Raw genomic sequence first — 17,398 nt, 5'->3', positions numbered from 1 at the left:
TCACAACTGTATTTAAATAAGACTACCATAAAGCAACTCATTTGTGAACACTGAATTAAAAAAAAAATCTGTCCTAAGGAACAACCTAAAAAACCAGGAAATTGACATCACCTTCCAGAGACAGTGCTTGGTTCAAGGTCAGACCATTGATCTTTCACCCAAACTACATATATTAAAGTGCTGTTTTAGCACCGAATTTGTCTGCTAGTATCAGTCTTTTTCTGTATGTTTATACTGATAGAACATAATGAGATTACATACATTCTGATGAATAATTGCTGCCTTGTAAACTTGCCACCTACCTACAGTGACTCTTATGAATATTTGATGATAATAAGTAGTGGGAACTTCACTGTGTTGCTTACATGCACTTAAAAACCCCAGCAGCACAGGAGTACCTTTTGTTCTACTTTTTTGCTTGGGGTAAGCAGTATGATATTTATATTCATATTAAATATTAAATATTAGATACATCTAACATATTCTTGTTCTTATTACTACGAGTTCTGTTTAAATCATCATTTTGTTTTAGGAGGAAAAGGTTGTAAGAAGACACAGTTTTTAACATTTAAAGTTGTATTTTAAGATGAGGCAGGGTTGACTGGTTGGTCTTACTCTTCTATGAATTAGCAGTTGAGAAAAAGGAAAAAATACAGTGAGCTATACTCCACATTTTGCAGACGCAGACATATTGTACAATGTGCTAAAATTAGTGTCTGAAGGTCAACAGTTTTGTAGACCTCTGTGCAATGTCTTTGGTTTATCCACTATCACCTTACAGATCCTATAGGCAGTAGTTTTGGGTCATATTGTAAATGAGGCAATATCTGTCAGCAACAGGCAGCACCTTTTATTCTCTGTATCTGGTTTCTTTTCTTGTAGATGTGTAATAGAGGGTCTTCACCTTGTATGTTGTTTCAAGATATTTTTGTGTGAAGCTGGTATCAAAACCCACATTTCTGATTTGTGTTCAATTGTGATTCTTGATTTCATTTGCACATTTGAAAACCTAGTGGTTTCATTATCCAAATTACTTTACAGACTATGTTCAAAGCAGTTGCTGTATTTCGTTTAATTACATAGTTTTCCTTCTGAGACTTGCAGGGCCTGTTATGCAGCTATATTTTTCCGTACTCAAATGGTGAGGACAACAGCAACAGCTCTGACATTGATAGGTAGACGTTTCATTTACTTGAAATAATCTGGCATAACAGTTACTAGTATTATTTTTTTTTCAGTAGCTCCTGCATATTGAGAGTGTAAAATCCATAGTTTTATTAATGCTCCTATAGCAGTTTTCTTGAAAAGCAGTGCTTTACAGAATGTGTTTTTCTTTCAGGGAATCAGTTTCCTCCTGTTGCAGCTCAAGATCTTCAGTTTGTTCTGAAGGCTGGATATCTGGAAAAACGTAGAAAAGGTAAGTCTAGTTATCTTTGTGAAAGCTAGTGCATATTTAATGTCTGGGAAGTCTATATGTCTGTATTTGATGTTATACACATGAACAACTTTATACAGGAGTGATAAAATCAGTAGAAGCTGAAACATTGAAACATTATTATGCAAAAGTAGCATAGCACATAATTGCTCGTATAGTATTGAAAGAAAATTTTATTTCTTTATTGACTAACAAAATCGTGCTGTGAAAGTGCAGTCAGCCATAATTCAGAGACTTTCAGGTGTTTTTGAAGAAAACATTAGGAACGTATGTACAAGTACCATATGTTGACTTCATGTTTCAGTAAGCATCAAGATTTATTTTCCTTCAAGAGGGCAAATATTGATCTCAGCTTTGGTTCAGTCAATATTTACCTTGATTCAATAAATCTTATATTGTCACTTTAATACCCACTTAATGCTGCGATAACTCTAGGAAATATTTAGGAAGTTGTTCATTATTTCCTTATATTTAATGCTACACATGACTTCCCTCTTTATGTGATTTCAAATTCCTATTTGTTTTCTTACATTTTTTTATTTCTAATTTCTAATTTCCTTCTCAGTGCCATGCATTTCCTTAGTTTCCTTTCCTTAGTGTCTTTTTCTGGCTCCTCCTCCCTCTTACCTCACCCTTGAAAAGAAGTAACACATTTTTGTTCAATAGTGGCATAAACTGATATAACACATTTTGTATTAATTTCAGACCACAGTTTTCTTGGCTTTGAATGGCAGAGGCGCTGGTGTGCTATCAGCAAGACGATCTTCTATTACTATGGAAGCGACAAAGGTACTTACAACAATTATTATAGAAATGATGTTTTAATGCACAAAAGGATATGAAAATTTTAGTAGAGTTGGAAACAGTGAATCAAAGGTAATTTTAAGAAATGGAATGAATCTTTTAAAAGAAAGTTCATTTCTTTTAAACTATTCTTGGACAGTGCTATGAATTTTTAAAATGTGTAAATATTTCTCAGAATTTGTAAGTGGTATACATATTTTCTAAAGCAGGGAAACTGAGGAAAAAATATTTAAGTTTCTTGTAAAACTGCTTTGTTTGCCAATAACAGCTGGCTGTTTGGTTTGATAGTATGCTGGTACTCAATTGTGTTACTAGATGGAAAATATTGTTTCTCTCCAAATAGGATATTAATTTGAAAATACCCTATAGTAATTATACCTTCCAAGTTCCTTAGAGATGGTTCTATCCAGGAAAACATTAATCTAAAAGCTGCATAGTGGAGTTCTTTGTTTCTTTTAAAATAGTTTCTGTTCTGGAAAAGCTAGAAATTAAGTAATGTATTTAACCAAAGCCAGCCGTGGAAACTAAAGCAAACTTCTGAAGGTGACTTTTAACTTTAAATGGCCAGTTTGGAAAGAATCTCGCATAAATGTTGTGATACTACTTTGAATTTTTAAAATTGACAGTCAAATAAAACATATTTAAATGGTGTGCCATGTACGTTTGATGTTTAAGGGTAAACTAAATCATACATAAGTATATCTGAGTAAATTTTAAAAGTATAATAATGTCTTTCCCCCTGACCACCCCCGTGCAAAAAGGAAAAAATTCCAGGGCAAACTTTCCATTGAAGTGGTTTCTTTATTTTTCTTTTTATGTTTGTCTTTTTATTTTTGAGATTACTGCAGGTAGTTCTTATGACTAATATTATGACTAAGGCTAATATAATTTGCTCCAGTTTGTTTCATTCCTTGATATACCGGCTCATTTACGCTCATCCTCTCTTTAAAAATACAAGACGTAGAGAGTCTAATTTTAAGTCTGGTTTTCATTTTGCTAGTTTCCCATCATGTTTTCAGAGTTTTGCTAGTATATCTGCTAAATGTTCCCTTTTCTTCTATACTCTTGGGATTTACAGGTTGATCAAGCTTCACAAACATGAACAATCTTCATTCAGAAATTTTGAGATGTGGCATAATACTGATTTGTCAGTACTGATTGATTTCTTTCTCTGGAAAATGATCATGTGCTGTTTATTTTTATATATATAGTTATACATTGCCTATTACTTTAAAAATGGCAATTGTTTTTTCAGAATATAACGCTAAGTCACAAAGATTGTTCTTGATTATAAAATCTTTGTATTTTTGCCTGCTATTTTTTTAGAAAAAAAAATGGTTTGATTTTTCTTTTTACATTCTTTTCCTTGTGGTTATGCTAATGACTATTTATGCTTTCTAGCATACGGCCTTTGTATTAAGGCAGGCATGTTGCCCACCTGGCCTTAGTCCGTTTTTTTTTTTTTCTTCTTTTGCAACAACCTGATTATCAAGTCTGTGTTGCAGTTTTTAATACCTGTGTTGAATGCTAAGATACATGGAAATACGTTCCCTAGCACTCAGAATGTTGGTGTCATGTTAGGAATTGACTGTGATATTTTGTGGGATCTCTTTTGTTTATGAATCTATAGACAGTTTTTTTGACTAATGCGTTTACAGCTTTTGTAGGCTGCAGATTGTTTGGGGTAGGTCCTCTTAACCATAACCTCTCCTATGTGGGAGAGGCACATAGTCCATTGGAACTGTATTGAATCACAGAATCATTTAGGTTGGAAAAGACCTCTGAGATCATTGGGTCCAGCTGTTAACACAGCACTGCCAAGTCCACCACTAAACCCTGTCCTAAGTGCCACATTTACATGTCTAGTAAATACCTCCAGGGATGGTTACTCCACCACTTCCCTGCGCAGCCTGTTCCAATACTTGACAACCTTTTCAGTGAAAAAAAAATTCCTAATATCCAATCAAAACCTTCCCTGGTGCAACTTGAGGCTATTTCTTCTTGTCCTATCACTTGTTATTTGGAAGAAGAGGCTGACCCCCACCTCATTACAACCTCCTTTCACATAGTTGGAGAGAGCATGGCATGGTTGGACTCCAAACAGTAATTCATGGAGGAAGCAAACAAGTCAGATGCATGAATTTCTGCCCTATCTCCACTGGATTGGTGCTTGTAGTGCAGAAAAACTAGTTAAGCATGGTGCAGTGACATAATCTTGTAATATGGGATGACTAAGTCACTCCTGAACTTGCCTTTGAATAAAAAAAGTTTTTTCTAGACTGGTCAGAGGTACTTTGTTCAGGCCTGTGATGCCATTGTATATAAAAGTGCCTGTTCCAGTGCTGAAGCAGCTCTTCATTGTGCAGAAGCTGGTCACCAGCCATGGCAGACTAGTTTGCTGTTAAAAGTGAGCTGTCATCCTAATGGTTGTGAGTATGTGCTGCAGTTTATCATGCTGTTCAGCTGCAGGTTGTCAGCATGGATGAGGTGTGTGATGAGACAATCCTGAGCAGGTCTGGCATTTACTCACTGGAACTGTTTTCACTCCCACTGTTGTGGCCAGCAGTGGTACCTGCTGTAGTACACTGTTGTGCTGGGGGCCTTCTTTGTTTACTGTGACCCTTGATAACTTGGACCATGTAGAAATTCAATGTGTGTTCTGACCAGCTGTAGAAGAGCACTGAAACGTGTGTTTGGTGGCTTTGTGCAAATTGTGAACCTGCTTTCAAAGTGACAAGGATTCCATACATACTCAGTCCTGCAGCCCACCTCACTTTAAATGGGTCATGGGTTGCTGGTTCCTGTTTGTTGGGGGATGTGTTGCTGACAAGCATCAGGGATTTCTATGTCCATCTGGGCTTGTTTTGAATTGTGTCTGTTTTTAGAACCAGACACATAAGTGAATAACCTGTGAAAGCTATTTTGTGTCTGCTGTGATGTGTCTTTTGTTAGCCAAAGTTTGATTTTCACGCTTAAGTATCAGTGGAAGTGTAACAGAGATAAACATGAGGCTATAGGATGCCTTTTTATTATTTGTATAGATTTGTTGTTTCCAAAACAGTTTTAATTCTTCTTTCTCCTTTTTGCATTGGGAAAGCAAGAAGCGTGGAAGTGTATAAAGCTCACAAACATGTAAGGAAGAATCATTTACTCTAAGCTGAATGATGAAAAATGTGAGGCCTAATCCAGAAGTATATAGTGCAAGATAAAGCCTGTGAAATACAGTAAAGGGCTGTGTGTTTGTGTATGTGTATGTGTTCACCTAAAAGACTACAAGCATCCTTTCCACAGTTGTGATGCCTGCAGGCTGGTGTCTTTTTTCCCTGTTTTCTCTTCTATTTTCTCCTACATTTGGTGTAGCATTGGGTAGTGGAACAATGTAATTTATCCCTGCAATATAGACAGGTCTAAGTGAATCACCTATGTTTTTTTCCCTTGGTCACTGATAAATGGAATAGATGGAGAAACAAGGCTTAAAGGTTTGAGCTAATCACACATCAGAAATAGGTATTGCAGAAAGCATGTGTGTATTTATGCCTATGCTGTGGTATCAGTTGCCAGCACGTGGCCCACAACATTGCATAGGAGTGTGTTCAAATGTCAGAGCTGGGTGGGATTTTGAGAAGCTTGCCTGGTCCTCCTTTTCATAGTTTTTCCTTCCATAAATCTTTTATAGTCCTCTCTTTCCTTTTCTTCTATGCAGTGGCACCCTGAATTGAGTACCCTGGTTTCCTATCATTTTTCTATATGATCGGTGGCTGTTCCTGTGTCCTTAGACACTGAGATGGTATGGATAACCTTTCAGACCTCAAAATGCATGTGAAGAAGGAATGTTAATTTGTTGCTTTATAAATGATTGAATTAATGGCTTCATTACTTCTTTCTCACTAGGCCACAATGTTATATGCCCTTCTGTCTCAGCAAACTGGAGAGATCAGCTAAATGTTTAGCAAGACAGTAATTGATAACATTATGGTAATTTTCCCCCTGCTAATGGGCACTAAAAATTTATTTTCATTTTTATAACTTGAAAATGGTATCTGCCTGCCCGCCAGTAATATGATGTTAAAGAGGGGTATAATTCAGAGGCTTTTAGAAAAGTCTGAATTTATTTTTTTTTCAGTTTCTTTAGTTTTAACATGGACATGATAATTTTGGATTTCTCTGAATAATAAGATAGTGATGACCAGGTCAGTGGTGAACTACTTCTGTTTGGGCAGAAAAGGGAATTTTACACGTTCAACAGGACTTTGTTGTAGCAGGGTGATGGCAATCAAAGGCGTCTGTCTAATGTGTACTGGATCTTCTGCTATGAGACTGTTAAATTCAGACCTTGAGAGTCACACTTGCTGTTAATAATGTATTATTTAGAAAATAACTACTGGGTATAAGCAAACTGAATATAAACAATTCAGTCCCCAAAATTACTGCCTCAATTTCTTAATTATTTTACAATTTCAATTTCTCAGAGGACTAGATTAAAGGAAAGAAGAAGAAAAAAAAGTTGATGACATTTCAGATCTGCTGTCTAAAAGGGAAGAACTTTTGTGCATGCGTTTGGAAAAGACTGTTCCAAAAGCTGGAAAAGGAATTACCATTTTGGAGATACTTACACTGAACGATTTTTTGATAGCACATGGTAAAGTATGTGAAACTACATTTAACACGAAGCCATGTAAACGCTAAAATCTTACAGGCTCCTAATTTCAAGATGAAGAGAGTTAAATTATAGACTCTAATAGTATCTATAAATACTTTATCACTCTCTGAAATCTTTGTTTGCCTTTGTTCCTTATGTCTTTCTCTGTAACTTCTTTCCTTTCTACCATCCGAGTCTTCTCTGTTCTTCAGAAGGCACTAATTCGTTTTACATGTGCTAATAATATGAGCACATCGCCTTAGGCCTCAAATTTACAACCCAGTAATTTCAAGATCTCATTGAAGGTTTACCCTTCTTTGTTTTAAATGTTCTCATGGACTTAGTTACGCAAGGTTACTTCAGAATGCTTTTGCTGTGCTTCCCTTGAGACTCTCTTTACCCAATATAATATTGGCCCTGTTTCTGTTAACAACATTTAACTCTTTTTAGGATGAATGAAGTTTATGTGTAAGAGAAATGTTTAAAGGCTTTCAAATTTTATTCAGATCTGAATTTTCTCTATTTTAAATATAGGGTCACCACCCCCCCCATATTTATTTCTTTCAAATATCTGTGTACTAGCTTTGGGTTTTTTTTTTAGTACTTGGTGCCTGATTCTCCCCTCTGCTATACTACTTCTTTATGATTTTAAATTCCTGTTGCAAAATGATCTACACAGACCCAGATTTATTTTTGTTATGTGCCTGACATGGGAAGAAGGGGAGAGAGGAGGATGAGCAGATGAGAGCAAAGGATAGCTTATGCTGAAATGAGATTTGGCTTCATTGTGGAACAAGTTATACTTGATGTTTTTCACAATCCTTTTTGTTTTTACAAATACTTATTACACTTTTTGCATTTCTGTTTTATGTTTTTCTGGGACAACTTATGGGTTTCCTGTTGTTGAACTGAAAAGCTCTATTTTGAGAAAATAACAGCAAAAATGTTACTGCTCGTCAGGGAGGAGTGTTCCATCAGCATGTCTCCCTAATTCACCCTAAATATGCTGTTGTATTCCTGCCTAAGCAAAACTCTGGTTCTGATTTGAGGGTTTAAAATCAAAGTTAAATATCTGTAATGTAAATGTGCTTCTTGAAGCTACTGTTAAGACTCCTGCTATAAAAACTAACAATATCTAATTTTAAGTCTTCAAGTAAAATCTTTAGGTCTTCAAAGTTTTTAAATATCAGAAATTGATTAATTCTTCCTAAAGCACAGTCTCCAGAAAATATTTCTGGTATAAACAATTTAACTTGTGATATGAAAGTTCACAGGAGTTGCTGTGGCCCTTACTTCACAGGGCATCTTGAAACCAAAAGCCCAGGTCTGTCCAAACTCATTTAGCTGCAAGCCTGCGCTGATGAGTGAAGTCGAGGTGATTGTTGAGTCTGATAATCCCAGGATGGCTCTGCCCTCAAGCCTGCACCTGAGTACTCTGCCTGGCCAAGCAGCTACTGTGGGTTGTGGTATGCTCTGTGGTGATCAGGTGACAGGGTTGGTCTCCAGTCCTAACTGAAAAGGTGTATTCTGCAGGAGCAAATGGGATTTGTAGACCTCCACTGTTTGTCACCATCAGAGCAGGCAGCTGAGCTGTAGCTGACCTGTGTTCTGCCATTCTGTATTTGTGGAGCCATTTCTCAGGACATACTAGGCCTTATCTTTGGCTTGTTGCCCCAGGGAGTGTGAATGCATACTGAGTCTTCCTCTCAACTTTATCAGGTTCTGAGTTAGATCTGTGAAGTAACTCATTGTCTTAGAATTTCCTCATTTTCAACATTTGAGGCATGATGCCCCATTGGACTTTAATCAGAGGTTACTGCTAAGACAATTGGAAGTAAAAGTAGCAATGCTAAGTCTAGTCTATTGCTATAATGGTCACTGAAAGAATTTAATAGCAAAGGATTGACATATATATATATATATGTATGTATTCAGTGGTGCATGCAGGTAATTTTCATTAGCACTGAAATAGTGTGTTCAGAGAGATAAGACAAAAACAGTGTAAATAGAAGAACAATCAAGTGTGATATGGATGCCATGCACTATACCCTTCCAAAGTACAGCATCTTTGTGGTTTAACTGCGATGCTCTTTGAAAGAACGAGTACCAGTGCGGTGATCATTCGAGATCAGCTCTGTAAAAGTGTATTACCATAAAAGGGATCATCCATGTCACAGAGAAGCAGTCTCAGAAATAATCCAAGAGAGTAAATTTGAATACTTGCCTCATTTTTATCTTGACAAAATGTTTTTACCTTTTGAACCTGGTGTTCGTTTATTCTGCCTGCGTGCTCCTATCTTCTAGGGTTTTGATAAACCTCCAGCATGGGAGACTGAGAAATTAATATGTTTCACTTCATCTTCTCCCTGAGGTCACAAGCGAGGGAACAATAACGTTCCTAGGGAGAAATGAATTTCATTAAAAGGGACCTAGTTAACCTATTGCAAGTTATTATTTCTAATATCTGCCTTGTGTGTGATTTCATGAATATTGCATGTGTGTGCTGTTTGAAATAGGGCTGGAGGATTGAGCAAATATAAAATATTGGTACTGTATTATTTGTAGTTATTTAAGACAGAATAAAACTTACTGGGAGGAAGGGACTAGAAGTGAAAATAGAATAGTACCCTAGATTTTCTCATATAATTGTGTTTTTGGGTGTTTACTTGCCCTGGGTGAGAGTTCATAAAAAGGTGGAAGGACAGAGAATATGTGGATATAAGATTACTAGCCAGAGTATTTGACTGGTGACCGCCCTTATGTCCGTTTATGTTCACATTTCTGTGTTAGCCAATTTTTACCCTCTCAGGAGTGGAAACAGATTTTCTTTCCTATTAAATTTCCAGAAATATGACAAAAAATTGTTGAAAACTATAGTTTTCCTATTTTATCCACTGTAGAAGTTTTCTCCTTTTGTTCACAAGCGTAAGCAATGGTTGCTCAATTTACATCTGGGTTCTATTCAGCAATACTTAAAGTAGTTTTGCTGCTGTGCCTGATGCTTATTGTTAATTAATGCTTTTCTCTTCTGTGTAAAAAAGCCCCACACTAAATGGCATTTTTTTGATATGCAACTACACTTTGTTCTTTGTTTACCTGTGCAAAATGTGAACTATGATGCCAGTCTTCACTTGAATGCTGCACTGTGATCTGCAGAAATTGCAAAACTTAATTACTTTTACATTTTTGGTTTGTTTTTAATATTCGCCAAAATATGCCAGAGCACATAAAATCTGATGCAGAATTTGGTCCGAAGGGCTTGAAAGGAGTGCACAGGTGCCGCTTGCACAACATGCAGTGTATTTAAAGTCAGATCTGTTGTAAGTGATACTTTTATAAACCAGAACCTTTGAAAAGTAGAATTGTCTTTAAAACAGCCACATGGCTGTAGATAATAAACTGTGGTAGGGCTCAGTGCTTTTATTAGCTAATTAAACATTTGCTGTTTTGAGAGAAATGCTTTTGGAATGAACACAGACGCACACACCTGAATTTATAACAAAATTTATTCTGTATTTTTGCCATGTTGAAAGGAGGCACATCTGGGAGTGGGTGGGAGGATGTGAAAAGCTGCTTTTCCAATTGCTTAAAAAGGAGCTTGAAGTTTATTTTTTGAGTGAAGTGGTTAGTTTAGGAGGGAGCTCAGCAAGTTCTGAGCTAGACAGGTTTTCCCATCGGTTTACTGAACCCGAAAGAGACACTGATTTATAGGAAACGCGTCTTGCAAGTTCCAGTTCTTGGCTTTCCCTAGATACAAGTGTCATAACATGTACTTCCTACTAAATAAGACCACCATCTGCAAACATCCCCCTGTGGAATTCCTTAGGCATCCTACAGAAAAATGTACTTTTGGGTCCATCTTCCCTTAAAATAAAGCTTTATCTCCAGAAGCATCACTTAATCATTTTGCTAAAAACCTCTGTGTTCTTTGTAAAATTCATGAAATAGAAAACAAAATTTGAATAAACGATAACCTGCTGAGGCACTTACATTCACTGTTGTAAATGAAGCTCTAACTTTGTTTTTTATCTCCAACAGACAAACAACAGAAAGGTGAATTTGCCTTAGAGGGCTACACCATCAGAATGAATAATAGCCTTCGGAAGGATGCAAAGAAAGATTGCTGTTTTGAAATCTCTGCTCCAGATAAGCGCATTTATCAGGTTGGACTTTTTTATGTTGACTTGAAATTTAATTGATAAAGCCGTTACAATTCCAGTTACTGAATTAACATTTCAGTGAAACAACTGTCACTGACATCTTCATGAAAAAAAGAAACCCTTGCTTGCTTATATTGTATATTCATATATTAGGAAAAAAAATCTGATTAAATGTATGTATGTACATGGTCAAATATTATCTTTTTGGTCAAGAACAAGGAAATCTATCATCTTTATCTATTGGTCATTTCAATATTAGCTTTTAATATCTATTGTATAGTGTGCCTGTGTGATTTCTTGGATGAATTAAATAGTAAAAAAAAAGTTAAAATATGTATCAGTGTTAAATACATATTGTATTGGTCATGGCTTTTCAAGGAAAACCTACAAAAAGGCACATATCAGCTGTGCAATTCAGAGATCTATCAGGGAGACATCAATATGGAATGTAAGTTTAATAAGTTTTAAATATCTGAGATTGCAGTTGAAAGCCAGTTAATTAAGCTGTCAGGTAGTGTGTTGGAGTCTGACAAGAACATTTTTAAGAAAACTGTACCCAGCAGTCTAAAGAAATTCATGGGTGTCTTCTAATTGTCAAGGGCAAATTTTGTTCATCAGTTCTGGCTTTGACATTGATGAAGAGAAGCAGCTTTTTTCTGCACAGCTGCCAGCTGCTGATCAGAGTTTCAAATCCATCATCCTCTCCTTCAATTACGTAAATTTGTCAAAATTAGCTGTACATTATAAGAAGCATCCTTGCAAGAAAAGTACCAGAAGACATGAAAAGAATTGCTAATGGTTTCTTGAGGAAGTGACGGGAATGTTACAGTCCCTCTTTTTTATTGCTAATGAAATTGTAGTTGTGTTTTTGTCATTACTGCTAGAAGTTATTAATAAACATTTAATAGTTTACAGCTGCCACTCCCAAAGAAGCAGAGGAATGGGTACAGCAAGTCAAATTTGTAATTCAAGGTAAGCCAGTCAGTGGAGCAGTTACCTTTATTGCCAATGCTACTTAGTGATAGTAGTTCTGTCCATTTACTTATCTGTCATGTTAGTACATGTAGTATGCCCACATGTCCAAGTTTTGAGTAGCAAGTACTAGTTTTCAATTGTGTTACAGCTTTTATATGACTTTTCTCTTTTTTCAAGATGTTTGCTTTTCTCTCAGAAAAAGCTTGAAAATTAGCTTTAAAAGCTTTCATTTAGCTTGAAAGCTCTCTCTTATACAAGCTCCTTCATATAAACTCTTTCTTATCCCTTGAAGAATGTAAAAAAAAAAAAGCAGAATGTACTGGAAGGAGCAGGTCGTAGAAGAACTGTTTTCATTTTGCCTAAATTTCTGCTTAGGCATTCTTTTCCACTAAATGTTAACTTTCTAAACTGTTGTTACATAGATACAGGATCTAATACTATTCCTGAGGAGGAGGAAGAGGAATATGATGATGTTGGACAAGTGAACAGTGAACCGATAGATGATAGCATTTATGAAGAAGTTAAAGGTATTGTTGAATTCTTTCTTTGTGACTTGTGATCATTTTGTCTTCTCTACTTCTAGTTTGATAACTCTGAGTGGTTTAAAGTAAGAGTAAAGTAACATGATGAGTAAGATACTTTTAAACTTCAGATTTTGCTATGACATTGAAAAAAGAATGTGTTCAGAGTGAGAACACTTCAGTTTTCTTTAGCAGGGGCATCAAAATAGTGCAGAATGTGTAAAAATGAACTCAGGGGACTCTTGGCTCATTAACATTTTCTCGTATGCGATTTTTTTAAATTGAAAAATTGAAAAGCCTTACATCTTTTTCCAGAAACTTGCCCATTATTTTTTTCTTTATTCATTTTGGCATTTGTATTAAACAAAAGTTCTCTATCATTCCAAATGTTACCAGCTTCTGCCTAATACATGGTATTATAATCCTGCAATAAAGCAATGTGTTAGTTTATAAAGACTCTGGAAATGAACTGCAAATAAAGCAACATGAGTATTGACACTGTTCTGTTCCATGTTCTCCAGCATGGCTATGATTACACAGAAACTTTTTACTGTGGACTTCCCAGTGTGGTCGCATGATTATGACTCTAAATGTCCAACTGTATCTGTCAGATGGCAAAACAAAAGAAAAAGAGCTCGGCAAAAGTTCTTGATAATAGACATTCAAGTACTAGGAGAAAGGTGGTTGTTCTTTATTAAATTTTAAGAAGCTATGGAAAATACCAGTTTTTCAGTTATCATTAGCTAACAAATGATACTTTAAAGTGATATGACAATTAAAAATCACTTGGTATGAAATAGAGTCCTATACTCCTTGCTGTTTGGAGCAGTGCAATTATCAGCAATAATTTCAGAGGAAAAATTAGTTGTGTCATGTCATGCTGACTAACTTTCTTTATCTGTTAGGTAGAATATTCTGACCATTGGAGAAAAGAACATTTTACACTTTGTCTTGATTTTCAATTTAAGATCATTTCGGTGACTAAAGAGAGAAAAAACCAGTGTCTTGTGAAAATGAATATCATAAAATTATAAGCTATAAAATTATGTATCTTTAAGAGCTGTTTTTTTCTTTGTATCTCCGAATTGTACCTAGACTACTTCAACACAGAATGCATGTTCTGCTGAAATGACATGCAGTGTGTCATACATGCTGAAAAACTCTCTACAGTGAATATAAAAACTACATTATCAGGCTTAATCTTATAGCTACAAGATACAGCCAAACCTTATTACAGTGCTTTTTGGATGCTGAGGTTCTTACAGAAAGTGGTCTTATATGCTTGCTTATGCTTTTGTTAAAGAAGCTCTACATGTATCCTGGGATAAATTACTCTTTTTTTGAGCTTCACTTACCTTACCTCTTCATTTGAATGTCAGATAGTAAGTAGAGCTGGAGAAGTAATGCATAAAATATTGGGAGAAGGACGTTGGTTAATACAGACTTCGAGTTCTTTGCTTTGAGCTCTGTCTTCAGAGAATTGCTGCCTTGGTGCGATTCTGCAGGAATTTTGAGTATTTTCACTTATATCCCATTTTTATGACAGTTTTCCAGGAGCTGTTATCTCCTATGGCTAATAAACCTGAAATGTAACAACATCACAAAGAAGGGGTAGTTCAAGAAATTTAGTTTCAGTTTTTAGTTAAATTAATTTATTTCCCCATGATCTTGGAGTGTGCCTCATTTTCATGTTGTCAAGTAGGGATTATCTTCCTTTATCTCATGCTTTTTCCATCTCATCTATTTGAATTGTCAACTTTTCAGGAAAGACCATTTTACCTTTTACAGTGGAGCTTTTAGTTTTGACTCTGATGTGCTGACGTAACTAAGTGAAAATAAAGCGTAAGTTTGCAGTAGATTTTAGGTGATTATTTAGTCTTTTTATCTTCCATAAATGCACTTTAATAATCATATACTTAAATGGAATTACAGGCTTACATCTCTGATGCCTTAGAGAGCAGTCCTTTTCTTTTTAATCCATATCATATTGAAGAGTGTTAGATGAAATGCTAGTTGACAAACCGCACAGGAGTAGGCCTTATTTGTTTCTTGTATAGCTGTTCATCTAAACTTGATGGTAAAAGAGTACACTGCAGTTTGGTCTCATCTCCTTTAATTAGGCCTGATTGGTTGCATTTAATTGCAGTTGGCTGTCCTTTCTATTTTCCCAGGTAAGTGAATTATGCTTTCTTCCTTTCCTGGTCGAAGGGTGGAGCATCATTATCCCTGCTGTTACCTGGCATAATAATACGGAACGAATAAGAAATTTGGAATGCCTATTAAGAGAACAGAAAAAAATTATTTGTACAGCTGCAAAGCTATGCTAAGCTCTGGAATGCTGAAGGCAAATATGCTAGATCCTTTAGAAGAGGGAGAAGAAGTTAATCTTCACTTTGTTGTTATCCTCAAAGCATATTCATGTTAGAGAATTCTAATCCTCTGTTTTCACAGATCCACTAGCTTTATAAATATTGAATTTCAGGTGCACAGCTCATAGTACCGTGTTATCATTTATTTGGTTATAATTTACATTTTCTCAAGTAAGTAAAATTTTGCATTTCTGTGGTTTTCCAGGGTTTGTTATGCCAGCATTTCAGAAGGAAAGTAAGCTATTTAAGTCGATAATATTTGGTTTAGTATTTGAATAAAGAGTTTTTGGATTAAAAAAAGGATATGGAAATTTTTGCACAGGTTTGAAAATCAGGAAATTTTGAGAACTGTGGCAGTAATCAGGACTGACGCTGTATTCTGTATCTGTCTCATTGCTTAGCTATTTTTTTTTTCTCCTGCTTGTGGCAGGAGACAGTGTAGATGAATTTTCCAGGCAGAAGCTGGGTAGGATCAAACCAGTGTAGATGAATTTTTCAGGCAGAAGCTGGATAGGTTCAAACCAGTATCCAGAATGGTAATAGTTTGTTAGCCTAAAGCATAGATTTCAGTGGTACACACTATGTACTGTCTGCTGGCTGGCTGGTAGTTGGGAGGGGTAAAAAGAGATGTGGGAAATTTAATCTTTTGATCTGTTAAGTTACTTTCTTCTTTAATAGCACATACAAATTCATATTTACCATAGAAGGATAATTTTCATGGTTCTCAGTATTAGTCAGTGTTTTACTGTGCTTATTTATGTAATAGTGAAAACCATCAGAACTTTCAAAGAATTCCCAACTTTTAAAACTTCCCTGGGAAGATTCTTCAGGAAAAGGAATCTTTATACTGTTATAGCAAACTAGGCTTTTAGTCTTTTTGTTTTTTAATAAAATCATGGAGGAAAACATGGCTAAGCAAAATTAAAAATTTTGTTAGTAAAGGACCATTTTTCTTAATTAGCTATTTATTTTCTACCTTAGTACACTGTATGTAATTTTGCAGTCTACAGCTGAATGTTACAAGCTGTGACATAAAACACCTTCTGAAACTGCAGGATTAAATAACTAGAGCTATGTGGATGCATAGAGTTTCTAGCTTAGTGGTGTTTTAAACAGTGGAGTTGTCCTTGTCATAAAAAAGAACATGTGCCAGCTTTAAAGTTGTTCCCATCTGTTACAGCCCTTTAAGACAGAATTTTTTCTGTTAACTTGAGGTTTCAGTGACATAATTTTAAGGGCCTTCGGTATTGTCTTCTGTGGTTTCACATCTGTGTGGAGCACATGTCCAAAACTGCAATGCTAACCACTGCCTGCCACCTTAATCCTTTCTTCAGTCTCAACTCAGTTTGTGTCCAGTCTACCACACTCTGGCACAACAGGAGAAAAGAGGTGTTAATCTAAGTTAACATACTTAATTTTCAAATTTGTGTCGCTTTTTTTCTTTTGTTCTCTTTCTCCTCACAAACTTGCATTGTAGCAGTACTTTCCATGGTATACAGTATAATTTCTGTTAAAATGATTCTAAAGATAAATTTTGATTCTAATTTTGGTGGTGCTTATTTGCTGCATGGAGGAAAAACCCTCCCTTACAGAACAGATAAGGCTGGAAATCCTGAAGCAATGTTGTGTGACACAAGACTGGCATTGTGGCTTTGTTATCCCTTCTTAGCCTGTCCATAACATGGAGAACTTTCAGGTGCAAAAGAGATAAGGATGGTGAAATTCAGTGCTGTGGTGATCTCCAGCCAATACAACTTGCATAAATTCTTAGTTTTCTGTAAATTGAATTTGAGGATTGATTCAGTCTCAGGGCAGAGGATGATGGGAATGGAAACCTGGCGTTTGTCTTTTGATTCCTGTTACCAATCCTCTGCCAAACTGCTTGGTCAAGCCCAGGTTTCTGGGCAATAATTCTGTTTTGCAGTGTGGTTGGAAGCTTAGGTAGGGAAACTCTGTAACTAAGGCAAAGCCGAGGAAAAGGTAAGAAATTTCTTAACTATGATGCAACGAGAAGTGTGCTGTGCAAAGAAACACTTCAATTTGTTTACTTATTTTAAACAAACCATTTTAAATAGTTAAAAAAATTATACTGATGTTGTTTCAGACCATTTCTGACATTGAATATGAAGGTAGAGAGTGATCATCCTGTTTCTTTCTTATGGTTGTCTCTTTAAGCAGCTTTGGTGCTTTATTTTTTTCTAACAGTAAACTCCTGCAGTTAGGCAGCATAACAATACCATCTTCATCCTTTCTTCTTGCTGGACTGCTAGAGTTTTGAAGAAGCAACTTTTTTTTATGATGTTGTACCCTTTTCATGAGCATGAAGGTAGGGGGGGAAAAAACCCCATGTTCTCTGATTTACCTCTTCTTGGGAAGAAGGAAGTAAGGATTTTGTAGTGGAGTTTAAGTTTCATCTGTCAGTCATGAACACTCATGGCAAATATTTGTTTTCTCAAGATGTAGTGTCAGATATATTGACTTTTTGACACTAAAAG

The 17,398-nt window shown here is 35.8% G+C and overlaps 1 protein-coding gene across 1 annotated transcript in view; it reads left to right on the top strand.

The window, feature by feature from the left end:
* Positions 1-17,398, top strand: part of SKAP2 (src kinase associated phosphoprotein 2) — a 119,852-nt gene that overhangs the window by 69,637 nt on the left and 32,817 nt on the right. Inside the window, exons 5-9 of the mRNA XM_082285594.1 lie at positions 1,340-1,417; positions 2,141-2,224; positions 10,917-11,041; positions 11,947-12,010; positions 12,436-12,540. Of these exons, the coding sequence (XP_082141720.1) occupies positions 1,340-1,417; positions 2,141-2,224; positions 10,917-11,041; positions 11,947-12,010; positions 12,436-12,540 (456 nt within the window). The remainder of the gene's footprint in view (positions 1-1,339; positions 1,418-2,140; positions 2,225-10,916; positions 11,042-11,946; positions 12,011-12,435; positions 12,541-17,398) is intronic.

This window comes from Coloeus monedula, assembly GCF_965178545.1.
Source record: "Coloeus monedula genome assembly, chromosome: 1".
Taxonomy (NCBI): Eukaryota; Metazoa; Chordata; class Aves; order Passeriformes; family Corvidae; genus Coloeus; species Coloeus monedula.
Note: the sequence above shows the minus strand (reverse complement) of the source record. Positions and strands in the feature narration are given on the sequence as shown.